The 26,934-nt window shown below is 36.9% G+C and overlaps 2 protein-coding genes across 2 annotated transcripts; both read right to left on the bottom strand.

Annotated features, from left to right (window-relative positions):
* Nucleotides 1–1,182: 1,182 nt before the first annotated feature.
* Nucleotides 1,183–10,049, bottom strand: LOC104429842 (protein NO VEIN-like). The gene is made up of 6 exons (XM_039300658.1): nucleotides 8,128–10,049; nucleotides 6,611–6,723; nucleotides 5,131–5,533; nucleotides 4,736–5,053; nucleotides 3,005–3,262; nucleotides 1,183–2,571 (listed from the first exon to the last, which is right to left on the bottom strand). Exons 1-6 carry the CDS (start codon nucleotides 10,000–10,002, stop codon nucleotides 1,528–1,530), a joined length of 4,011 nt encoding a protein of 1,336 aa, XP_039156592.1. The 5' UTR covers nucleotides 10,003–10,049; the 3' UTR covers nucleotides 1,183–1,527.
* LOC104414312 (protein NO VEIN) lies at nucleotides 10,037–25,792 on the bottom strand. Its single transcript, XM_010025377.3, has 8 exons — nucleotides 25,324–25,792; nucleotides 23,373–23,728; nucleotides 21,246–21,729; nucleotides 18,823–18,927; nucleotides 15,344–15,548; nucleotides 12,025–13,751; nucleotides 10,742–10,951; nucleotides 10,037–10,384 (listed from the first exon to the last, which is right to left on the bottom strand). Exons 1-8 carry the CDS (start codon nucleotides 25,729–25,731, stop codon nucleotides 10,037–10,039), a joined length of 3,843 nt encoding a protein of 1,280 aa, XP_010023679.3. The 5' UTR covers nucleotides 25,732–25,792.
* Nucleotides 25,793–26,934: the final 1,142 nt, after the last annotated feature.

Genomic DNA, 26,934 nt, shown 5'->3' on the forward strand with positions numbered 1-26,934 from the left:
CCGGACTAGAACCGACAGGGTTGGGCCGGTCTAGGGTTAGTCTAGGGTCAACCCTGACCGATGCTCACCCCTATAACCACTTCCCCTTGTCCGAGTCAAACCGCTGCCATGAGCTAACATTTGGATCCTTCTAATATGGGGTTGTATAGTTTTTACCTTCCCCTTTTATCATATTTATTACCTTTACCAAAAAAAAAATAAAAAAATTCTAACTATTGTATGTTCGTGGGAGGCAATCTTGTGAGTTGAAAAAGTAAGAAGCAACAGGTGATCTCTCAATCAAGTGTAGATGCGGAATATTGAACCATGACTCATGTGACTAGTGAGTTGCTTTGATTGAGGATGTTGTTATCCGAACTTACCGTGCCATTTTCAGCTTCCTCAGTTCTATGTTGTAATAACCAATCCACTATGTATATCGCTTCAAATCCAGTTTTTCATGAGTGCATAAAGCATATTAAAGTAGATTGCCATTTTGTGTGAGAAAAGATTTAGACGAACGACCTAACACTTCAATTCTCATGGACTGAAGACCAACTTGCTGATCTTTTCACTAAGTCATTGCAAGGTAGTAGAGTAATTACTTTATACAACAACTTGGGACTCTTTAATATTTATGCCCCAACTTGAGGGGGAGTTTTGAAGGGTAGTTTAGTCATCTTCATTATTAGTGAGTCCTAATGCTCACTATATATATTGATGTAATCCACAATTATGAAAATAACAATTTCTTCTCTTTTGTTTACAGCATTTTGTATTGGCATTATCCCTTTTGATAATGGCTAGATGAATGGACTTCACAATAATACCCTGTGCATCATGTCTACCGCCAATGGCGACTGTCATTCCGTTCGACAATAAAAATTGCACATCATCACTTTGTTTAAATGGAAGGAAATGACGGAAAGAAGGTAAATGCGAAATTGAAATCAGAACTGAGATATCTAGACTATTATCCCACAAAAAATGATGAGAACCTTACTATCAACGTTAGAAAGGAAAGCTTACTGATTTTCTCTCCCCTCAATTTGGAGAGATTGTTTCATACTGGCGAAACTCATTATTTCACTTTCCTCCCCTCAATTTCTTTATGCTTGTTGCTTAGCCTCCTCTTTCCTCTCTCAATCAAAAGCTCTGTAAATGCAATTGTAGTGTCGGTACAAGAAGGAAATGATTCAGCACTGGTATAAATTAAGACCTGCCATTAACTCTCGAAAACCATACATAAAGAGATTACACATAAATGTGATGATTAATTTAAGTCTATCTAAATAGCTACACGGCACAAGTTGCCCAATCATGCGCAACTCATTCTAAAGGCTAGTTGTACAAAGCTTGACCATCTTCAGAAGTCACTGAAGGACTTCTTCGAGTCACTTGCATCTCCTTCATGAAAGATTGAAACAAACTTCTCTGCATCTAAGCAAGGGTACTCATCAGCACTTCTGGTTGTTCGGTGTCACTACTACATAGCTTAATTAATGCATGAGAGACTTGACACCACCTGAGCCACTAACGGCATACCGGCTAGCTTGGCATCACAATGGCCAATTGCAACTTCCCGCGGCGACAGAGTTCAACTGGGTTTGAAAATATTTTGATTTTGTTTTTGGCATGGCCCAGCAAAATGACACGTGCTATGCTGAAATTTTGACCTTTCTGATCTGCAAATTGCCACTCATTCGTAGACAGGGAGAACCAATCTTTCTCCTCCGATTGAGTTGTTTTGACTTCTATGTAGTGAAGTCTTTCTCCATCCTCTACGGTGATGTCATAGGGTAGACCAGTTTCGCCATCTTCATTGACCCACTTAACAGAACTCCGACTGAATTTCTTGGCAAGATGTCTAAAAGCAACGCGTTCTCCTAGGTTTCCCGTTAACATTGCTTGTTCTGGATCAGGCGTGCTGACATTGAGCATTGTTCTCCCAATCAACTGAGATTGATCCAAGTCCGGTAGATCAGACACTGGAGTCGTATCAATTTGATTAGCTGAGACATCTGAACAAGAATGCAAATTGCTGACATCTATTGATCTATCAGAAACTGAAAGTTCGATTGGAGAAGCTGCTGCTACATCTTCAGTCGTAAACTCAACAATCGCCTCATAGCCCCCGCCACTTTCTCCAATCAATTCATGACAAGTGCTTGTGGTTTTAGTTACTGCCTGTGTCTCAACTTGGCTATAAGGAGAATAAGCTGACCGTGGTGCACTTTTCCAGTCTGAAGGAGGCCAAGTTGAGGTAACTCCTGCCCTTCCCTTGGCCTTAAACAATTTTGGCACTTCTCTTGTTGCTGAAAAGCTGCTGTTCTCTAGTGATCCATCATCCTCAGACAAAGACCCTGAGGAGAGGGCCCACACGGGTTCATCACCTGGTAGGTTTGGCACCTTCTGACTATTCATGATAAAAGACTCTACCTGCTCCTCTCGAGAACCTGACTCTGCCATCGTTGTGATCATGTGAAGAAAATTTGCCAAGTGAATGTTCGGAGTGCCATCAAAGAATAGACGAGAAATCTCCATGTACAAGGCATGAGAATCAGACTCTGGAGTGACAAATAAAGTATTGCCCTGTCAAAATCAAGGAGTTATTTTAATACTTAACAGGGAAGGTCATGCTTCTAAGTGATAAGAATGTGGTCCTCTACTGCTTGATTAAAAGAACATTCCCCTATTTGTTCACAATAAACCATAGAAATGGTTTAGACAATAACATCACCAGCATCAGAACAGTGCAAATCCCAAGTATGGAACAGATTAAACATGTCGAAAATCAGATGAGCCCAACAAGCTTTGGAGTTGGATCAAATTTCAACTTGGAAGTCTCCAAGTGTCACAAAGTGATGTTCTCATTCTGTACAAGAAACATACATATAACAAAATGAAAGGTAAGAAATCTAGATGTCCACCCTCCGTACCATGCTTGTAGGTTGCTTTACATGTTCTTTGGTTAAACAAAGAAAAATAGAAATGTCCAGATTGTTACCGAATTCCTAGGACATACCTGAAGAAATGTTGTGGTCTCCAATCGCTTTTTAGAAGCAACGCTCAAATCCCTTATGATATTCTTATAGTATAATCTCTCCACAACAACAACACGCAAATGACTCAGATTATAAAATCCAGACTGTTTCAGTTTGGCATATGTGTCAGGATGTTCATAGTAAATATAACGCTGCGCATAAGGAAGAACCCAGTTTACAAAAGAAGCCTTGGAGCTAGAATCCATTAGACCATAATATATGGCTTCACGAGTTACAACCTGCATAAATGCTAAGTGTGAGAAAGTAAATATGATGATGAGTAGTTTGCATGACAATCTCGCGGTCCCTGAGCATATCATTCTAATAATGTGTTTGTGATGGTATCGCTAGTAAAGAATTTGCTATTATAAATAACTAAGTTAATTCTTAACATGAAATCTATACTAAAAAGGAGGCAACTTAATAGTTTTTCTTGGAAGCAGTATTTAAATCCCCCAGAACTTACCTAGACAGCAGATTTTTTTGTTTTGGCCAAAACCTAGACAACAGAATGAAACAATACAAGTTCAACCAATTCGAGAAATAAGTTCTTTTTCACCAAAAATATCTAGTAACTAAAGCGCATTTTTTTATTATAAAAAAAAGCTTTAATATTGTTGTAGCATCTAATTTACTTTGGTATATATGAGCATTCCTATATCCATTTTAGTAATCCAAATATTTCAATCGGAAATCTATTATAGGTGCTGAACTTGATATGGTCATTCGACAAAAATCTGCTTGTCACTGCATATCTAAGACAATCAGCCACAGCAAAATTAACACATCCTTCTCACTCTAGACTCGTACTCTCCATTTTACATTCCATCCTCTATCATTTTACACGTTGGTCACTGTTCACTGAACAATTATATGAAAAAAATATCTTGGTCAACAAGGGGTCACTGATCATAATGTTTGCTTCCCGGTTCTTTTCTCTCCTAATATGCAATAAAATCATTCCCCAACGTCACTCTGATTAATGGAAATACTGCCAGACCTGGCACCCTTGTTTGTACCTGTTCGGCAGTGTATGGGTAAGATGCTTTTACTTTAAAAGGAGCTACAGATACTCCAATACCGTGTTGACAGATTTTAAAGACAAAAATAAGAGAGTTTCGTAGCTCCCTTTTGGTGCCTCTACAATGCACTAGGATAAAAAATAGCTGAGGAACATTCTTTAACATTTTAAGCACTTCTCTGAATAAAGGGGTCCAAGACATTGCTCATTGCACGGATATTGCACAGTAGATTATTGTACATTATTTTGTTAATGAGTGCCCCTAGGGCACTAGTTAAACATCCAAATAAAGAAATTTTGTCATTTCTAAAGCAATGTTTCCCCATGCTATGCACAACCAAAGTATTGGACATGCAGATCTATTTATTGACCAGGCATGGTTAAAAGGGCCATGACGATACTCGTTAGCAAGACCCTATTGCATAGGAGGGAGAGCAAAATGCTGGCCAAAACCACAAGCGGTTCAGATGATTCTAGCAAAGCTAGGTAAGTGACATCTAAAAAGCATCCTTGTCAAAAACATATATGTCATGAGAAAATCCCTCATTTGAGTACATCGCATAATAAGTACCATGTGAGTGCAAAATAGAGATGAAAGGCCCTGGAAACTGTACTTCCCCAGTTCCGACCCCAATCTAGACACAACCTTCCATAATACACCGTGAGATAGAGTTGCGAGCAAGCAAATTACCTTAGAAAATGTGGGAATCCCTAGAGAATGCATGAGAAGAGGCAGTTTGACAGAAATCATCTCCTTTTCATCATCAGTGAGCTCCCCAAAATGTAGAAGTTCAATTTTATCCAAACTCCCAAATTCTTTCATTAGCTTCTCATCATCACACCAGCACACAAGTCCGAAGGAAGGGTGCAGAGAAACCCATCTATTATGAACGGTGGGAAGCACGGTATATTCTGATTTTTTAAGATATCCACTAACCTGTAAAGTATCCTCAGAACTAACCTTTCCACATTTCAGTTCATCTACCAACTTGAGAAAAACCTTGAAAACCTGATGCATAAAGCGAAAAAATGGGCTACTTTAGTGACACCTCAATAACCAATAAATGAACAACTTGTAGCACGTACATATTTTGCTGCTTGTGAAGGCAAAACAGTAGTTGATAGATAAAGCAAATTCTGAAAATGATCCTGGAAAGAAGGAATCTCGTAAACGCCGCATATATTGACAAAAAAATCCCGCAAGCCTGGATATATATTGCACAATGTCCTGCTCAACAGGCTATGCTTTGCTCCGACTTCACCAGACTCGGAATCAATTTCTTCCATTTGGGTCAATAACTCAGGTGAATCATGCCAACAAACTTCTTTTGGCAACAAAAATGAGCCCAACACAACATCCTCGACCCCAGAGGCACATGAAGAAGGAATAAATATAAATGGTTCTGAGATGAGATCTTCAACAATCTTCTTTTTTGAAGTATCAACTTCTTTCCAAAGGAAATTGTATAATTTCGACATCTGTGCAGCACTGGCATGAGAAGAAGAAAAAAGTCAACTATCTTGCAGAATAGCAATTCAACAGTAGAAAGAAGGAAAGAAAAGTTTCTTCAAATGAACCACATATGAGGATAAATCCAACTGAAAATCAGGCAAAAGAATGGGAGGACAATTTATCTTACTTTATAGAGCCAAAAGAAGGCACCTTGCAAGCAATCATAATAGCAGAAGAGATAAATGTTGTAAAAGTTCCAAGAGTCAGCCAGAAAATCTATTGAGTAAAGTTTTAATGCTTTTGTAAGATACATACCTGATGACAGCTTAAACTTTTTATCTGGATTTTCTAACAGTTTTACGTAAAAGTGGGACTTTCTTCGGTAACTGGGAGGACAGTTCTTTTATACCTATAAAATGCTATGCATTTCCTAATTTGGCGCAGAAACTAATTATTATACTAGTCCAATAAAGAGGATGTAGTTCCAAATTTCAAAGAATTGCACGTTCAGGAAATGATTAGGAGGGTAAAGATGGTAGGAAGATGACAACCTCATCAGCGGATTGCAATGACCTCGAAAAGAGTCGAAGAAAGAGCAGAAAGGGACAACTTAATGAATCACATTATATGATAACGTTTCCATTACCCAACTTATTAAATACCAAACTTATGAAACTAATAGCAACAATACAAGTTTGCGATGTGAGAATCAGTGTGGGCCAATCTTGACACATTAAATTTCCGGTTTCTCCACACCAGTAAAAAAACCCCTCCCAATGATAGAGATAACAGCTAGCATGACTTGATGGCCAAAATCATCAGACCTTTCCTTTTCCAGAACCGCACAGTCAATATAGCATAGATAGTGAATAAATGAATTAAATAGAGCAATGTATTTGGGAGTGCATGAAATGACATATTGAGTATAGACCTCAGGCCAGCAACAAATGCAGAAAAAAATAATGGGAGAGAATGCCAAGTTTATCCCGTGTTGTTTTCGCTTTATATTTTTGCAAACATGCTGTATATTGGATTGCCTTTTTATTTTTCTTAAACCTTCTCTCCTTATCAAATGAGAAAATAACAAGAATTTTTTTGAATGTGATGTGGTACCTAGACTTAAAAGTGGTCCCTGATCTTCTCCAGACTCCCAGCATTTCCACAACATCTTCAATGGTAACACTGGTCTTAAACCCAATATCATGTAAAAGAGCCATACTTCTCACCTGTTGAACAATCCCTTCATGTTCATTGACCAAAGTCCACAACAGACAGATTTATATATACTTAAAGATAATCATTTTGCATAACATCAAGAAATGAAGCAAAAGAGAGAGCATTATGTTAATGATTTGTTAAGTCAAAGTACCACAATCGATTGGTGGCATTACATTAAAAAGTTGCACTGCATTAACATCAATATCAAGTCAAGCATCTGCTGCCGGTCATGGGGAAAAAAGTCCTTACTTTTTATTTCTTTCTTGGACGGAGTTATCCTTGCATTTACTGCAGGTTGCCAAGTCAATGAAGCAACAGATGGCACCTGAATGCTGATATTAACGATACTGTGAAATAACGATTCAGTGCACTTCCATTTATTTTTATTGACTCTACCACTATTTCCACAGTTCTATCCACATGTAAGATTTGACAATGGAGGCAATGAATTTTGCATTGATAAAACACTTAGATTAATAAAATTATGAGTCCTAATCCTTGAAGACACCAACATAACATTTCCTGAATCACAGGGTATACCCACCAATATTGAGATATCAGATGTGACCGCTTGTTTTCTCTTTTTCCCTCCTGTGAATTCTAGTTTTCTTCTTCAGGGTCTACTTTTATCTAGTATGTGCCATTTCCAATCATTAGATGTCTGCAATTACATTCCTACTCAGAGACCAGAGTGTCAAACACTTCGACCAAAAAACTTTGATGGTATTTACATGATTGTTTCACTAATTCCAAAAAGGACCAAGGAAAAGGACCTGCAGAGGCATATATGAAAACTATACACATCAGTAATTGCCACAATCAATTGGATAAATACCGATATCTCGTATGTGGATGGTCTATACTTCTGCCCCTCACTCTTCCTTCGGAACTTGTCTCCTAAAACTCTTATCATGTTTCTAGGTTGCACTTCCAACTAGCATTTTCATGCTGCTTCCAATCATTGTTTTTCTAGAGTTCATACTCAAAGAAATACAGTAAAAGTGTCCTTACAGATCATGGAAGCTCAGTATTATCTTAAGATGGTTGTTTCAACACCCCCCCCCCCAAAAAAAAGGGGGAAAAGAGATATAGCAATCATGAAACTTTCAAAATGAGATATCTTGATCTTTTTGGAACAAATTTCTGCATAAAGTAGTAAAGATTATTTGCACAAAATTGATTATGATTATTAAACAGTTAAAGTAGGTACTAACAAGCCTGAAACTATCTTTTCATCCTCAAAATTATTTCCATATAGTATCCCCCTATCAAGAGTGTGAGGTCCAGAAAATGGATAACAAGAACATGAGCAAGAAAGAAGTCAACGGTCAAATGCTCAGACCTGGTCTGACAGTGGACAGTCCGGATGCACCCAAAGTAATCAGCAAAAGCAAATCCATAATGGAACTAACCTTTGGGACAGCGCAAGGAGCGAAAGAACCCAAAATAGAGTGCACAGAATCACAGTCGTAGAATAAGTCCTTAGGATAGTGAAGTTTGTCATCAATGCACGAAACAACCCATGGAACACCACAGATGCTGTTTAGGAATGAAGATTTGAAGGGTATCCTATTCCCATTGCACTTATCGTTGAAGTAACCTATGGTTTTTTCACTAAAGTAATCATCCCACAATTTATCGAAAACCTCTAAGAAAAATTCAGAACCAACTCGATTTCCACTTGCTGACAACAAGGACAATAAATTGTCCAACTCAAAGGATTCCCAATCCTCAGCTACAGATCCTGAGGAGATGTGGTTTCTGTCCACTCCTGCCTTCCCAAAACATGTATCGGGCATATCAACCATTCTCCGATCAACTTTAACTACTTGCACAAACTCTGTGATGCCTATTTCTTCAAAAAATCTCTTCCACTTTTTCTTTCCACCAACAACAGATTTAGTTGAAGAATGCTTCAAGTAGTTGGTGTCTACCTCATGCCAATCCAATTGAATGTCGTTGAAAAATTTACGGAGGTCAAAAGAGCTTCCATATTCTTTACCATAATGGATCGGTACCTCAATCGGTCTTTTGTTGCCCTGTTTTGTTACAATGAAAGCTCTGTTTCTCAACTCTGATATCAGAAAATCTCTTTCAACATGGCAACTGGGGCAGCTAGATTGTAGATGGATAAACACAAAGCAGAGAAATTCGGTCAACAGATTGTTGCTCCATCTTGCACTTTTGTCATCACATATAGAAGGCAAGACATGGACCTTCATTATTTCATGTGTAGATAGACGTTGGACACCCACAATAAGGAGCATCCTGATGATGTTGTCCTTTGAACACATGTCTACACAAGAGATATCCGCATCCAATGCAGTTAAGAAGGCAGGGTTTACAATGCGGAGTTTTGCATATAACATTGGAAAGGCATCCATTCCATGCTCACTGTCATTCCCAGATACATCAGAGTGCAGCCATATCGTATCTTCATCCACTGAGCTGAATGTTCCGTCAGAGAGAGGAATAAAAGGAAGCTTACGGAGGGTTTCTATGATATCTGTGCCCATTCCAAGGTCTCGTGATGCTTGCGCTGAATGCACATACATTTTATAAACTGCATTCAGCCATGCAGTCAACCAAGACAAACCCATTGATGGAAGGCTATCCTTTTTCTGGCATAAAGACGTTATAATCTGAAGTAGAAGTTTTGGGCCATACTCCTCGACCCCCAATGTCCTTGCCAAAGGATCAGATAGACTTATATCTTTCTTTATAAATCCTAGGCCAAGATGGTTTTGAAGCAAAAGATCAGGTAAAAGAACTTGAGCCTCTTCATTCCAACCTCGGACAACCTTGCAAGGAGGCACCCATGTAGCTTCATCTCCTTCCAGAAGTAGACAATTTGAGTGACGTAACTTAGAGATGATCGTTCGAGGAAGACTAGAAAAAAACCCATGCACTTCCCCGATCAATGGAACATAGCTCATGTAAGCTGTTACAGCTTTTCCTAGATTGTCCCTGAAACAAGGAAGAGAACAGAAAGATCCCTCCGCATTCACGAACAAATCAGGAAACTCTGACAACAGCCATTGGTTCCAAGGGTTATCTCCATCAACTTCTTCTCTGGATGAGGGAAGAACAAAATCACCTTGCAGTATAAATTTCAGACCATAAGTTCTTAGAGGAAGAAATGCAAAAACAGGTTGCATATCAAGACGTGGGATATAATTTCCGTCTGTTGATTCTTTAAGTCCAAATGCCAAGGCGATCTCTGTTGTTTGGACATTGCAACGACCGATATTCCCATGTAACTTCTTGCATGCAACAAACCAATTCATTTCCTCCTTACCATATGAAATCCTAATGATGCCATTACCACAAGTTTCCTTTCATGGCAATATGGGAATCGTCGTGCATATTTCTGAATGTAATACAACGAAGACGATGAAGAAATAGTAGCAAGGCTGGATGAATATCTGAGAACATGGATATGAAATTATTGCTTCCAGTTCCTTCTAACAAATCCGATCTGAAGGGAAGAACAATGCAAGTTTTCCAGCAGCTAGTATTGAAATGATCAATCTTAGCAGATGTGAACTTGCTTAACACATTATGATCAAGAGGAGGTATAACAGTTGGCAAAACAAAACCAATTTGTCCCTCACTTATGTCAAACTTTATATGGAACCCATTCGAATGAATCTCAGGTGCATCAGTAACCTGCAGAAGAATTTAAATATTTTTGGTGAAGTTCTTTCAGGATGCAATAGGGGCAATTTGCAATGACAATTGATAGCTTTATTTGCATACCATTTAGGAGAATGGTGACATGACGAATTTAGATTTGGCATTAATACTATATTAAAAATCCTAACCCAAAAGCTTAAGTAATTAGATGAAGAGTACATTCATATAATAGTGCAATCTCATTGCTGACTTTCTGTTTTTTTCCCTTCAAATCCATTTTACTGGCATATTGAATCCCTAAACCCCTTTTTGGGGTCTGGCAATAAAATAAGTACAGGATTTGCCCAAAGAAAAGGATATGATGGAATTGTATTAGGCATCTCTACTTACACGGAATACTGATTTGAAACCTATGCCTTTTTTCCCTATATATCCAGCACTTCCTTTTTTCGTAGAATTGCCAACGTCACATAGTGCTCTAATGTCTTGAGCAGAAAAGCCCCGTTCATTATTCAGAATAATGATTCCTGACTTCTGAAGGATAAATATAAGAGCTGGCTCAACATTTTCTAAATAGGTATTATCATCAGCATTTTGAACCTGCAGCAAAAAGTAAATACAATAGAGCATTGAAATTTAATCAGCATTTTTTTTCTGGTATTAAAATATAAATCCCTGTCCATAAGCTTTTTGTCTAACTACGAGGAATAGATAAAATAAATGTAAGGGGAAATATTGGTTAGGTTTACTGTACTCTGAATCGTAATATAAGATGACTAACACAGAAACAAAAAAAGTTCAGAGGAATGCAGATAAAGGATGATCACTTAAGACATCTATCTAAACCAGGGGAATCAAATGAAGCTTTGTCAAGTTTATAGAGTTTCAGTCTCCAAAAATTATCTGAATTAAGTTTATAGAGTTTCAGTCTCCAAAAATTATCTGAATTCGGACTTATCAAATTCAAAATCAAAGGATCTCCTGGAGCAGAAATTGAAATTTGCAGCATAAGCTGTATGTCCATATTTTCTTCGCATAATTGAACTAGATGTCATGTTCATCAGTAGAAGCATAGAAAGTGCACATGTTGACTAATAAAACTACCATAAAGCCATCAAGTTGCTCTTATACATACTATAAGTGTAAGTTGACTTCATTGCATAGTAATAAAAAACAATATACTCTTTGAACATATCACAACATTGATAAGGAAGGCCACTTTCTCTAATGCATATGACTAGGTTTTTGTTTGTTTGTGTGAATAATCAACTGGGCAAAATGATATCATTAACTGCTCCATTAAGGCAGTCAGTAGTCCTAGGCAGAAGTGGCATTTCTTCCTTGTTTCAGCTTGAGGCTTCAGCAAATCAAGCGTAGACTTTCAGCTTAGGCTGTTGGAAAAAAATTGACAGGCATTTAACTCGGTTTCCCTTGTTTGTCCACACATGTATGGGCGCATACTAATACCCTAAGGAACTTGACAAGAATGGATGAATGACATGACCACAAAAGATCATCGCTGACCATGAATCAGACAAACAACTAAAGCAAAAGCATGAGCGGGCCTCCAATGGGGCAAATGAATATTGTAAACTCACAGTACTATCCTGCTAAATGATGACTGCTACAGGCGTGGAAAAACAAAGATCAATGAAAAGTGACAGTGAACTTACTAACTCAAGAAGAAAATGAGAATCCTGAGAGTATAACTCCTGGGAAAGACAATGAAGTGCTCTCCCCAGACGGGCATGTTGCTTTTTCAACAAGCTACTTTCTGTACCAGAAAGACTAGGATCAAGACCAAATTCTTCTCGCCTTATAGATTCAATGATTGAGTAAGCATCCTCATATTCAACGGTTTCATTTTGTGCCAGACTCTTATCAATGCAAACTTCTGGATTATCAGAACTGTGACAAATTTCATTATTTATGGTACTCTGACCCTTAGAAACAAGAGAGGACACATTATTGTCTTCTTCTGCAGGAGATGATTTTTGTGGATTGTATATTGCAGACAGTGAATCTGTGCTTGACTTGGAGGTGTCAGCTTTGAATGATGGAGCTTCACCAGGTTTACACATCTCAACATCAGTAGAGGAGCAATAGACAAGGTAGTCATCAATCCACTCCACAATACCAAGATATAGTCCCACTTCATGAAGCATGATTCGTTCCTCCACAAGTTTACATTCTGACAAGATGGTTGAAGGTACATGTTTTATGACAGATTGCATACCGGATAGTAACACATCAGCAGCAAAAGCACGAAACTCTGAAGGAATATAACTGAGGCATTCAAGAAAATATCTTGATGCAACAAGCACTGCATTACACTTGCCAGTGGAATTCTGGAATGATTCATCCGACAGCTTTGACATACCAGCTGCTTTTTCTTGCATCTGAAGATTCCAACTGTTGGTCACTTCCTTATCGTCCAAGACGACTTCAAATGCACGACGTGCATGGCATTTTAAAAGAGACAGAGGGACATGTTTTTGTCCGCCGAGTATTGAGAACAAAGAGAGCAACTGAACCGCTGTTTGGAAAGGCGATGATTGAAGGGCAGATTGCAGAAATAGATCCACGCTGGCAGAACTATCAATCCGGATCACATTACCATCTTTCGTCACTAAACACAACAAGTCTGTTCTATTAACTTCATTCAACAACCATCCTACAAGAGGGCCAAGATGTGGAGCAAACTTAATGTCCCAATGTGACCAACGACTTAAATCTGACAGCATCGGTGCTCTTAATAAGACTTCGATTGCATCCTGAGATGACACTGATTCTAATTTTCCTATCTTCTGTGAAACATCGGTTACTCTACCAATGGTTTCAAGTTCAACCACATAATCATCATCATGCGCCAGCATAGCCTGACCATGGACACCCATCAATGTCTGAGAGAAAAGGACACATTTTGACATTGCGATGCCTCTGTACTCCCCAACAATATCTAGAAAATTCTCCACTGAACCAACTTCCATTTTGAAACTGAGATTGGGGAATTGCTTCAGAAGAAATGTCGAAATCATCTGTTTGGTCACTACTTCGCCGTCCCACAAGCTATTCAATGCTTGTGATATTATTACCATCAACTGATGCTGCAGCATGCAAACCTCAAAGTGGGACTTCTCATACATATCACCATTCAAGAACTGTTTCAGCTCAGTAGGCATAAGAGATATGTGTTCTGTCAGGAAACTGAAAAACTCTCCATGACCAAGTGACTCAAATTCATTAACAAAAAATTGCTTTGCCAGCCAAGAGTCACAGTCAACAAGCTTTCTCAACAAATTAACTCTCATCTCCAGAACTGATTTGTTGTTGCTTGTTTTCTCATGATCAAGCTGATAATAAGCACCAATTTCTCTGGTAATGTCTTCAACAGGGACACCTATTAATTGATATATAAGTCGATGATATCACAAGACTTGTCTATAAAAGACAACTCAGCATCAACTGCACAAGTGTCTGACATCTCGGAAAAAGAAAATGGAAAATAAAGGTGAACAATGAACAAAATGCAGTGGCATACAAGCCGCCTGGGTAGAGTGTCAACGAGCACATTTCTAAAAGATCATTCAGTCCATTGTCCTTGAGAAACTCAGTGGACCAAATGCACATGAATATCAAAATCGAAAAATGAGTACCTTAATGAATAGTAGATAGTTCATGATAAAATCCAAAGATCCCAGGGCAAGATAGCTCAAGTAAAGATGTACAAGTGAAGAAAATTTCATCCAAATGTCATATATCCAGATCAATCTCTGAGATTCCCTCCCACAACTTTGTTCTAGTTTATAGCTGACTCCACAACTTCCAGTCAACTCATGCATGTAGTCTGTCCTTCCATAATCATGCACATACTCTAACTCTTAACATTTTTTCCATATTGATCACACTGCCACCAATTAGAAACATTTGCCTGAAATGAATTTCCTACGCACAAGAAGGGATGTCATGATTTTCTACATCATTTATTTAAAAAAATTTGATCTTACATAAATTATCTTATTGTCTAAATCATATCTGAACCACTCCTTTAATCGACCAAGTACTTCAAATCAAGCCTGTCCATAGATATAATGTTACAAAATTGTCAAATTTCCAAAATCATGTTAAATGATTGTTTTGTTCAAAGCTTAAGCAATCAGCAAAACTCGTCTATATCTTAATTCAGGCATATCCTTAACCCTCCCTGTTGCATTTTGCATAAAATGCAGCATGTACATGTAACAATGTCAAGCAAAGAATCAATGAAAGGAATTCAATGATAGAAGAAATAGGAAAGCAAGACAAATTACAATAGGAGAAATCACTGGTATTTGAAACTTTGGCCTGTGCTTTGTCACCATGTTAAGATGTTGTTTTGTCCTAAGAGTTGAGATTAAATGGGCTCATTATGTATATCAAATATACTCTACCAGACGAGATTAAAGGATGCCATTCTAGTCAAGTCAAAGCTTACACAAATAAACTAAATCAATTACATGTATCATCAGCTATCAGATAAAGTGACCAAGTAAGATATTACCAATGAAGCCACAATCTTGATTCAACTAAAATTATTTCGAGCAACCACTATTTCAATTTTACAAACATTGGTAACTAGAAGTATATCAAGTGACCTACTATTTCATTTTTACATGCCACTCATTTCTTCTGTTTTACATAGTTGTAACTTCTATACCATCACTTAACCTTGTACTTTTTACAAGATCAATGATAAAGAGTTGCAATTTGGATAGCGTTCTATGTGGAATTGGTAAGGCATCGTATTCTTGTCCAAAGCCAATTATGCTTGCTTGTCTCTATTCCATAGACTGCCCTTAAATGAGTAAGATCCAATGTACTCGTGTGTAGGGTAAAGTAAAAACAGAAGTTAGATTGATGCAAGAACAAAGAAAAGAGGGAACAGTAAAAAACACATGCTTTCAGATAACTGTTCAACTGTATAGATGATGAATATGTATATAAGAACAATACTGGGTAAATGACTCAGGGATCCATGCTTTGAGATGATACTTTTTGCAGGCTCTGCACTGTGCAGAGCATTGTCGGTTGCACTCTCTAAAGTTGAATGTGTATCTTTGCTTTCAGGCAGGGGGGTCGGCAGAGTGATCCCATCTGCCATTTGTTTACCAATAGCATCATATACATCTTCCAACATTCCACATTTGATACAAGTTACCTGCAATGAAGAAAAGAAGTAACCTATTGGCAATATAATCAAAAGAGAAGCCATGAAAACTGGCTTACATAAACTCATGATTCCAAACTAATACAAAAAGACAGCGTTTTAGACAAGAAGTTTGATAAAAAGAACAGCCCTTCCAGGCAACTTTTAGTTAGCACAGCATAATAAAACCACCAAAGGAGTACTCATGCCATTTGTTCTCAATTCGGCAGTTCAGACAATCTGAAATATACTCTCTTGCTTTAGCACAAGACTATATATTGGGCATATTTGAAATGACTTGTACTTCTCATTTTTTGCTTTTTGCAAATCTTGTGACATGCACTTGACTTTGATCTAATAACAAAAAGATGAAACAATTCATAATATCCATATGTTGACTTGTAAATTTGCAATTTTTTAATTCTTGTAACTTCAAAATATTTTCTAATTCACTTTACCAAAAAAAAAAAAAAATTTTCTAATTCAAATTTTGAGTGGGGAAAAAGCCAAAAGTTGGGCTATAAGCCAAACCAAACCTGTTTTCTGATAAATTCAACATCAAGGCATAACCAAAATTTTCAACTTCATAAATAATTTTGGGAAAATTTCAAATAAAGGCCTAAAACACACTCATTTTCTCAAATAAGAGCTTTTTTTTTTTTTTTTTTTTTGTCAGTAAAATAAGAGCTTGAAGTGGGCCTTGTTTCAAATAAAGGCCCAAAATAACAATTTCGGTCTCAAAGAAGGGCCTAACTTCCCAAGGGCATTTTCATCCTTTAATTTTTTATTTTTTATTTTTTACTTTGTTTCATTTTTTTGGTAAAGGTAATAAATATAATAAAAAGGGGAAGGTAAAAACTATACAACCCTTGGCTTTACTTTGTTTCATTTGTTTCTTCCTTTTTTTCCTTTTTCATTTATTTCTTTAAAAAAAACCAAAAAAAGTCTAAAATTTAAAATAAAAAAAAAAACCTGAGAGGGGTAGCCTCCCACGTGTTTTTTTATTTTTAATTTGTTTTTTTTTTCTTCTTATTCTTCTTTTTAAGTTTTAGTCTTTTTTTTTCCCTTTTATGAGTTTGTCTTTAAGAAAAAAAAATAGAAAAAGGAAACTGAAAGAAAATAAAAAAATTAAAGGACAAAAATGCCCTTGGGAGGTCAGGCATTCTTTGAGACTACTATGACCACTTCAAGCCTTTATTTGAAACAAAATCTACTTCAGGCCCTTATCTGAGAAAATGAGGGTAATTCACGCTCTTATTTGAAACAAGGTCTACTTCGAGCCCTTATTTGGAATTTTCCCTAAATAATTTGATGAAGTAATGGAATAGACAACTAGAGGCAGATTAAAGTTGCATGGATGGTGACAGTCCTAACAAGTTGGTTTAAATTGTTTTTCCTGGCCAGGCATTGTTGGAACACCAGCTACAACATCTTTATTGATAATGCTCCCAATTGGATGTTCATTTATGTGTTGTAATGTCTATACAAAAGAGGAGGTGAAGCCACCAACAGATTTTCTTGTTAAAAGGAGGAGGAACTATTAGATGCTCATAACTTCCAACAAGTCCAGTAAAGTGCTATTTGGAAACCTCCTCCTCAGAAAAGAAGGTGGAGGGCAGGAAAGGCATAAAAGAAATGCATGTTTGAGAAATTTTCGAAATTTATTGCCTGGTGGAAAAAATTAAGAATTTTCACTCAAAGTCTATTAGGATAGATCATGGAAGCAAGGTCTGGGATCACTACTACACATCCCTGTATTGCCTAGCTCACATGGAACATGACCATAAAAACTTATAAAAGGTATTGCAACAATTTTCCAACTTCATCTGGATTCAGGTTTGATATTAATTGTCAGAGAGTGAAAATCTGGGCTAATTTTTGGTTTCACAATAATGCTCTCTGTGAAATTATCCCCAATTATTAGCTATTGCAGAAGATAAGATCTGCTGTCATCCTAGTTGATTCAGGTAGTAGATTTTCTATATGGGGATCGGACTGGTATTACAGATTCATTTCGTTTTCTAAGAATCTGTCATTATCCAAGACCAGAGGAGCGGGGACAGACAGAGAACTGTGTTAAGCAACAGAAGATTTATTGTTTAACAATACCATTGGGATTTGACAAATGAGAGTAACATTTCTTTCCCATGAAGCTACATTGGGGATCAAAGCTCCCTCCATAAGTCCTTGTTTTTGTTTCTAGGGAGTCTGGAAACCATGCTTCCACCATATATTATTAGCTATGTGAGACTACCCCAAACTGCTAAAGCATGCCGATGTTGCTTTTTCAGGTAAAGCTGTAAATATTCTGCTTCATTGTCCAGAAGCAACAGAGAATCAATCCAACTTACTATCATTGTCTACAATTTCTTGGATTATACCACAATTTATCAAAAGGCTCCACAAGCACTGGAAGTGGAGCTGAGGAAATAAAAAGGAAGAGAGATGCGGAGGTCTCCTCCTTTATGCATAAGGTGGAATATTTAGTTCCAAAAAAAAGATTAGATCTTTGAAGAGCAAGAACTGCAATTCTCTAAGCCAAAAGCTATCATTAATAAAGATAGATGGAACTATATCTTGGTTCTCTTTTCTTATGCTTCTTATTCCCTCTTTTATGTGTTCCTATTGCACTTGTAACTGACATACATTAGTCTGATAATTCCTGAATTCTTGAATGTACTGGAATTATCAAAAACTTTCACTATCTTACACAAATGAAGAAACTTTTCATGGATAGTAACTGAAGGTATTAAGTCTAAACGTTTCTCTATCTGCACAGATTAAACAAGGTCCTCCAGAATAAGAACAACTTGCTATACCTTAGTGCCAGAAAACATGTGACAAGTTTGCTTAGTTGGAAGTTGCTTAGTTGGAAGGGTACTTTTAGGTAGATTAACTTACTATGACTAGCTTAATTTCCCATGAATAAGATGATTCAAATTTTAGGATAAGTTAGAGTATGTTTCCTGCTTCAAAATGAAGGAAGCCACTAAAATCTAGATGTTCAGATAAGAAACAGCCTCTCTGATTTTATCCTCATCCTACTTTCCCCTCATAGCTTCATGTCCCTCTTTCGCTGGCTCCTCTACAAACAGAACTTTGCAGAGAAATACAAACTAAGAACCAGAAACAGGTAGAACATAGAAATCAAGGTATAAAAGGAAAATAGGTATTAACTTTCATGAGAAAGTGAGATCTGCTTTAACTGTCAACTTGAAAATTGAACCTTCAAAGGCAAAATATATACAGTCTAAAGGAAAAATAAGGAAAATCATGATCAACTCACAGCGACATTCAACAACCCGACCAAGGGATATGCTTGAAGCATCCTGCCCATCTTGCGTCGCTTTTTCTGGTTAAGTACATACATGTCTAGCATTTTCTCCGTGACCTAAAAAGATGTAGAACTTGTTTCAGAAGTTGTGCATGCTGAATTCTAATTAACCACCCAATCTACTGCCATAAGACCCTTTTTGACATCATCAAAATTTTAAAGTTCATCTGTAGTTCATGCATTTTTTATGTGGTCAGTCAAGATGGTGAAAGCTTGAAGTTATGTATGTAGGAGGGACTGCGGATCAACCTCTTCCTATTTTCTATTGCCAACATTAGATCTATGCAAGAGTATAAAACATTAAATCAACCTATGACTAGATCCAGGTGGTGACAGGCCAAGGAAGTGCATAAAATAAGCCTCTAATTCAAAATTCTGAAAGAACATCTATTGAGTTGAAGTGCCGAGTATCCCATAGTATGAACGCCAAGGCAGCCAAATTGCATTAAAATGTTTAAATCAGATAGATCATAATTCTAATGCAGAATTTTATATCTTATAATATCTTTTTTATGAAATTCATAAATGTGCATGACACAGAATACTTATTTAAGGCACTACACCGAATCTTACAATTTGATTCAAACTCGATCCATTATTCATAAATTTACGATTTCAATTCACGATACGCATATCAATGCTTTATGCCCATTTAATATTTTGATTGTTTATATATCGAAATTTTATAAAAGGCATCCTTTGAATTTCTTACATCCGTCATTTGGATTTATATAATACAATGGCGTGGTATTTCTTCAATATTATACGTTTATATGTCTTATTACAATTTTTTCCCACATTTTTGCAACTAATGGTAGACTTTAGTAAGATATCTTTCTTTTTTAATTTATCCTAAAGGTTTTTACTGAATCTCACAATTCATGGTCCAAATCCTGATTTGACAACATTGCTTGCAGCACACAATGTTATATTACATACAAAATTGTATACATGATATTATTGGAATATAGTTACTAAAGTTTATATATGATTATGCAAAATTTCACAATTTACTCTGAAATCACACATACTATAATACTTAAACTTTATATGTAGTAGCATTATTATCATTGTAATTAATAATAATTTTATATAATTCTAATTTATCATGTATAAACTACTTGCTATTTTATATAAAGTAACGAAACAACATTACTGCTATTATATTGTTATAATAATTAAGATAAAAAACGAAATACATGAACTAATTAATAGTATAATTAGTTGAAATACCTAATTACGAATGCATAATATAAAGAGCAAAATTACTAACTAGTTGCTATTACAAAGTAAAGGCTCTTTAGTTTTTTTTTTTACCTCTATTTTCACTACTTTTGTGTCAAACTAAACAATACAGTAACTATTTCATTACCAAAACCAAACAACGTGATAGCTATTACAGCAGTATTCTGCTATAGCCATAACAACAACTCTATTACAACTTAGCTTTAAGGCAACCTAACAAATATACAGGGTGCATTTGTTTCTTCAAAAATGATTTTCCAAATTTTCATATATTTGGTTCGCTGAAAACGGATAATCAACGGAAAAAAATTTACTGTCAAGGAAAAGCACACTTAAAAGGGAGGAAAATGATTTCTCCATCTTAAAAAGAAGAAACTAAGCTCCTTTTCCACACGCACGCTCACAGAGAGTTTTAATCTATGTACTTTCCCTCTCTGCCAGTCTTCACTCCTCTTCAGTACCTTTTGTACCTTTGCTTTTCTTCATAGCAAACTAGCAAACTATTTCATCTTGAGTGAAGTTTTATGAGCAATGACAGATGAAGTTTGTTTATTATTTGCATTTTCTATTTTTTTGGCATCCTTCATTAGGCCATTTTATTTGGTAATAAAAAAATTAAAATTTATACTTCATATAGTAGCATCATTTAAGATAAGGAGTTAGATATCATCATAGTATTTATTACTAGGAACAACATATAATTATAATGAAAAGAATAATTTTTAAAGGTGAGATCTAAACATCACCAGCCAACTGAAAACCAGCCATTTTCTTTGGAAATGATTTTCACAGTAAAATTTCTTGTCCTTCAACAAGTTTCTTGTGAAACAAATGCACCCCACTGGTATTGGTGAATTGAGCATGATAGAGAATAATCACACAAGTCAAGGGATTGTCAATGTAAGGAGTAGTGTGATTGTCACAATTCAACCAAAGAATTGAAAGTGGAAGCACTTGTACATGGCACATGAATCAAATAGCTAGATGGTGGAGCACCTCCTAGGGAATGAATATTACCATTGCTCATTTAAGGAGATGCAAAATAGTCAAAACCTGAAAAACTAGGTACGGATATTAGATGAAAGTTTAATGGCATCGATCATTTCAAGAAATGAAAACCATGAACTTACCTTGGAGAGAGAACATGCTTGACACGCTTCCTTCCATTTCTTCATGAAACTTCTCATAGCACTAATCTCCAGAACCAGTGTAGCACCATTCTTCTTTTTACCCTTTTTTGTGTAATTGGCTCTATTCGTCAAAATTTTGTCCCTCTCTTCCATGTCTCTTTCAAGCCATTCTACATAAGTAAGATCTTTGGTCTCAATAATCTCAGAACTTTCAGATGCCTTGCTGAGCATGTTTTGGCCTGCTTTTTCATCCCTGTTACAATCATCATCATGCTTCTTATCATCATTAAAGAAGTTGTCACCATCTTCATCATCTGAACTTGAACAAACCAAATTTAAGTCCTTGCCAATAAAATCTTCCTCCCATGGCATACAAATATCATCCAACCGCTGCTCATTAGCTTGTCGTTGCAGCTTCTTCACAGATTTCCTCAAGCTTGTCTCTTCTGATCTCTTTGCATCTAAGATAAAGGATATATGAAGCCTACATATATGAAGGGAAAAACAAATAATGAAACCTTCATTCATGAACAACAAGTTTAATTTAGTTGACATAGCAGATAATAATGTCTACAGAACGCAATACACCTGGATGCATAGGAAACACACAAATGTCACCATCAAGAAAATTTAGCTATTTATAATTGCACTCTCAGTATGATTTATTATCATCATATTTTAATGAGCCATTTCTGGTTGATCCCTCATTTTGACTTACCATCTGATCTGGCATTTTTCAAGGAGCATGCCAAATGGCTTTGACACATTGAGAGGGTACAAGAATGACTAACCACTCTCAATTAGAATAACACGAGAAGCTAAGGTGGTCATATTAGAAATTCAAAGCTCAGAATAGACCTATATCCATTCAGAGGCATATGTTGATATGATAATTAGTCCGATGATGGAAGTGGACAAGTTCCTGATACCTTTAAGTCTCCCTTTGCAGTCCTCACTCACTCCATACTCTACCAGCACCCCCCCTTCCCCTTTTTCCCCCAACCTAACCATCTCATTCCAGCATTGAGAATTGTTCTCTAACTTCTCTAACCCATAACCATCTTGTTCAAGCCTAGCATGCCCCACTAAGCTCATAATGCATGAGTTGTGTACAGTTTTAACAAACAGGAGATACACTTAAAGATGCACAGACCATTCACCAGGATGCATTAATTGACTTGAACTGCAAAAGGCAGACTACTCATCCGCATGTCTGATGAACAAAAAAGATTAGTTTTCTACAATTACTTCAGTGCCTCAAATAAGCGAGTTGTTTGTATATTCTCAAAACTGCAACTTGACCGTGGGTTTCTTTTAAATCCATTTCTTGTTCATCCCATTTTCTCATTATTCACTGATCCTAAAGATAAAGGGCTGTTATGTTTGCCACATAGAAAATCCTCAACTAAACAATTCAACAATATGCAGCTACACCATGTAAAGAAGATGTGAATTTAGCAAGTTTTAACTGTTCATCCTATGAGAATTTAGCACACAACATCAAAAGTGCTGCATGATAGAGACAGCGTTTAAGTAGTGAACCCAAATAGGGAAAGTTTCACATTGAAAAAGGCTTCTTTGCATGTACTACTTATGAAAGCTATCAAGCAGCGCTAATGAAATAATTAAACTATACGACTACTTGAGTTACTCTGAAGAATTCAATGCTTAAAATCTAGTGTCAACTTTGTTAAGCAAGTCAATTAGAATCTGGAAAACATCAGTGAAATCAAGTTGTGGAAAGCATTCAAAGCCATGAAAACTACCTCTAGTTAGATTCTCTAGTCCTTCAATAATTTGAATAATGCAATCACTAATCTTTGTGTCCACAAGTCCAAATAAACTAAAGAAAAGAATTATCGACATGAAGGATATAGGGAAAAACATTTGCAATAGCGAATAGGAGTCAAATTCTTTTGCTACAGAAAACTATTCTCAAGAAGTTGGAAAATACTTACTTCTCTAAGCTTATATAGTGTTTGACAAAGCAATAATAAAAGATTCAAATGAGCGGAATGGCAAAGACAAGCAACGGACTCTGCATACCAAATCAGCTTTTCTAATTATGTTCTCTATCCTACATAACTTTGTTATCAGTTAAACAAAATAAAAACAAAAAATACGCACCCCAGGTTCCAAATTCGTACTCCAAGCTTTTCCGTTCCCGAGACTGATTTCTCTTTGGCTATAAAGCTGAGAAGATCCTCAATCTCAACAGGTTTTCTACTCTTGCGTTTCTCACTCTTGCGTTTAATAAAGAATTCAACAAGAAGACACACAATCTCCTCACTAGTTATCTCGAGCACTTCAGTCATATCACTGTTCAGGGAAAAGTAATGCATAACAAGGGGATATTGCAAAAAGGGGCCCAATTCAAGTTCTTCAAATCGTTCAATGCCCTCATTTTTGCAGATTGCTATTTGCATATCATACAATGAGGTGATTTTCCGGGTTTCCACAAAGCAATGGATGAATGCATTTATCTGCAAAACATTAAACAAAGGGTGAGTCAACAAGAAGAAAGTCAGTATAAATCTATCTCCAAACCTTAGACATGTTGTGGCGACAACTCTCTTTCCTGCCATTACCATGTAATTTTACGAAAAAGAACACTCTAACAACTTCAGATTCTATTTCACCAAAAAAAAAATAATAATAATAAATAAACAACTTCAGATTCTAACCAAAAAGGGAAAGAAATGAAAACGGAAAAGATATTACAGATAGTCTAAAATAGGCCTGTCTTACTCTAAAAATAAGCATTTTGCGCATTTTGTAAGAACTTCAACATCTAATATGCAGGATCCAGCACCGATTGAGCCATGGGAAGACTTATACGGTTAATATCTACACAATAAGAAAAAGCTCCAACTCTCCCTAATCTTTCTCAGTACCTGAATGATCAAACTTACTACTCAGCTGCTTTTCCTAATCCCCGCAAAATTGAGCAGATTCTTTTTCCCCATTCTCCCATTTGCTACGGGCCTGAGTTACAACACAATGTAGACATTCCAATTACTTACATTGCACAGCCCTTATATTCTGTTATGCAGCTGTACACCATTACGAACAGCAATAATCATTATCTCATGGAAGAATTCCAATTGACTAAAGACCTTTCCAAACCTAGAGTAAACTTCAATTGTAACTTGTAATAGATAGAAACAAATAGAAACCTTATTTGGGTGTTAACTTCTTCAACTTTTCTAGCATTTGGATAATCACTTATTCTTTATGATTATTTTATAAATCCCACTCTTTTCTGACAAATCACAAGTAGGTTGCAGCGAAATGTTAAGAAATCATGAAAATAGAAAAGGAAAGAGAATGATGATGAATTGAGGTCCTTGTATACTATTTGAATATCTTACTTGGAAGATACTTGCTTGGGGTATAAGGGTAATGCAATTGCTTGAGGAAGAATGGTATTGCCGGGAAGACGGACAAATTTCAATCCTTAATTCAATGGGTATCTCACTCAGTTACATAGAAGATTATTGGAAATCCACTAAATTGACCCACAAATGTAAGCAACTCAATATAAACAGTGGATGGAGTCCATTAAGATTATGTTCCGTCAATTTGATGATGGAATCCCATAAGAACATAAACAAATAGGTAAAAGGCAAAAAGAAAAGCAAAAAGCAAAAGGCAAGATAACCAACGACTTCATGGCCTCACATAACCATTATAGTACCCTGACCTTAAAGAAAGACCTTGACGAAGAAGTCTGTCAAATTCCCAGTTGACTAAAAGTCCTTATAGTCAACATCCTAATTCCTACTAAGCATCCTCATTTCCTATGTTTCCTCTCTTGGAAAGGAAAATCCAGGGGAGAAAGAACCGCCAACCCAGATTGCAGAGAGAGAAGGCACTCACAGATCATCCAAGTAAATGCAACTCAACCTTAAAAGGCAAAATTCTCTAGCCCCTCACTTGAGAGCTAAGTAAAACATGAGAGAAAGAGAGAGAGAGAGAGAGAGCGTCTTCCCTAAGCCATTATTCATTCCACACAGTTTCAAGCAGTCTAAAGACAGAGAAGAGACGAAACTTATGACAACGATGAGAAAACCTTCACCTTTCCTTCAACAGCCATTAAGCTCCTAAGAGAGGGCACCTGCTGCATGCTGAACCCCAGGGAGTCCCACGACTCGACCTGCAGAGCCAAGACCACGGCCTGCGAGACTTTCCACGACGAGACGCTCTCTCCGGTGGCGAGGAGATCGCGCCGAGCCTTCGCGACGGCCCGGTCGATCCTCTCCAGCCGCTCCGCGTTGCTCGGAACAGAATGTTGCGCATGCTGGTAAGGTTGACGACGATGATCGGGTGGTCTCGTGAGAAGGGTCGGAGGAGGCCACGCTCTAGCGGGAGGATAGTAAGGATTGTGGTGCAGCTGCACAGGAGGCGGGGGTCCGCCACCGCGACCGCCGCCTCTTCCGCCGCCGCGGCTGGGAGGGCGAGGGCGTATCGGCGGTGACCCGTCCATATTCTTCGTCGGAAGTGGTACAGAAAAGCACTGTGAAGCGCCACACAGAGAGAGAGAGAGAGAGAGAGAGAGAGAGTACGTGAAAGAGAGTCGACGACGGACAGAGGTCAATTTTCAAGGCAAAGAAAGGAAAAGGCGGGCGCTTTAGCTTCTTTGCTAAGTTTGGCCTAATCTTTCTTTGTACTAATTGCTAAAATAATAACCAAGCTGTTGGATTCTTTCCTATTTTCTCACTCCACTGCTTTTTATTTTCCAATTAAACCCCTGTGCCATGTTCAGGAAATATAGGAAAATGGGGCCAATGAAAGTTTTGATTGAAAATGAAAAAACTTTTTAAAAATTTTAAAAGATTAAGAGGAGTGAAAATTCAAAATTTTGTGTACTTTTCCTTTTTAATTTTTCTTTACTCCTGCTCAAAACCATATTATGAGTATCTGTCGTGTATTTATTTATTTCATCCACAATCCATCTATAATTTTGTCATAAGGAAACGGGGTAGCATTAAAGTGGAGCTCTCTAGAGAGATTAGAATCTTTGGATACATATATATTTGTAAGGTAAATAATATCTTGACTTTTGAACCAAAAACAATACATAAGGATCTTGGCACCAAAAACTTATACTCAAAAAGACGAACATGTCAAACCGAGTGAAAGGGTGTCGAGAAAAATCTTTGGATATATTCATGTTATCATTAAGGCAACAAAACACGTATGGTTAGAATATGTTTATCAATTTGAGGCAATGATATGAGTATTAGAAGGGAAAATTCCAAATAAGGACCTTAAGTGTTTTTATTTTTTTAAATAAGGGCCTAAAGTGGATATTGTTTCAAATAAGGGTGTAAAACGCCCTTCTTTTTTAAAATAAAAGTCTAAGTAGATATTGTTTTAATTAAATGTCTAAAGTTACCATATTAATACTTAACTTATTGGCGGATAATGGCATTTTCATTATTTATTTATTTATTCCTTTTAATGTATTCAATGAAAAAATTAATTAAAAAAAGGGGAAGGGGAAGGGAAGGCAGCAATGGTGGGAGATGGCCGACCAAGGGTCAATGAGTGTCACCGAGCCCTAGCTAGTGGACCACAGGTGAGGGCCTACGATGGTGGGGTAGCACCTATGATGGTGGGGTAGCGACGACGAGGCCTCGCCTCTTGATTTCCTTCCTTTCATTTCTATATTAGATTAAATTTTTTA

This window comes from Eucalyptus grandis, chromosome 8 (assembly GCF_016545825.1).
Source record: "Eucalyptus grandis isolate ANBG69807.140 chromosome 8, ASM1654582v1, whole genome shotgun sequence".
NCBI lineage: Eukaryota > Viridiplantae > Streptophyta > Magnoliopsida > Myrtales > Myrtaceae > Eucalyptus > Eucalyptus grandis.

Coding starts and splice junctions, on each gene's coding strand:
- LOC104414312 (XM_010025377.3), bottom strand. CDS start 25,731: ATGGACGGGTCACCGCCGATACGCCCTCGCCCTCCCAGCCGCGGCGGC. Junction 23,729..25,323: donor TAATGGCTGTTGAAGGAAAG/GTGAAGGTTTTC, acceptor AATGTTTTGCAG/ATAAATGCATTCATCCATTG. Junction 15,549..18,822: donor TCGGGTTGTTGAATGTCGCT/GTGAGTTGATCA, acceptor TCTTCATTGCAG/GTAACTTGTATCAAATGTGG.
- LOC104429842 (XM_039300658.1), bottom strand. CDS start 10,002: ATGAATTGGTTTGTTGCATGCAAGAAGTTACATGGGAATATCGGTCGT. Junction 3,263..4,735: donor GGATTCCCACATTTTCTAAG/GTAATTTGCTTG, acceptor GCATTTATGCAG/GTTGTAACTCGTGAAGCCAT. Junction 2,572..3,004: donor AGACCACAACATTTCTTCAG/GTATGTCCTAGG, acceptor TGATTTTGACAG/GGCAATACTTTATTTGTCAC.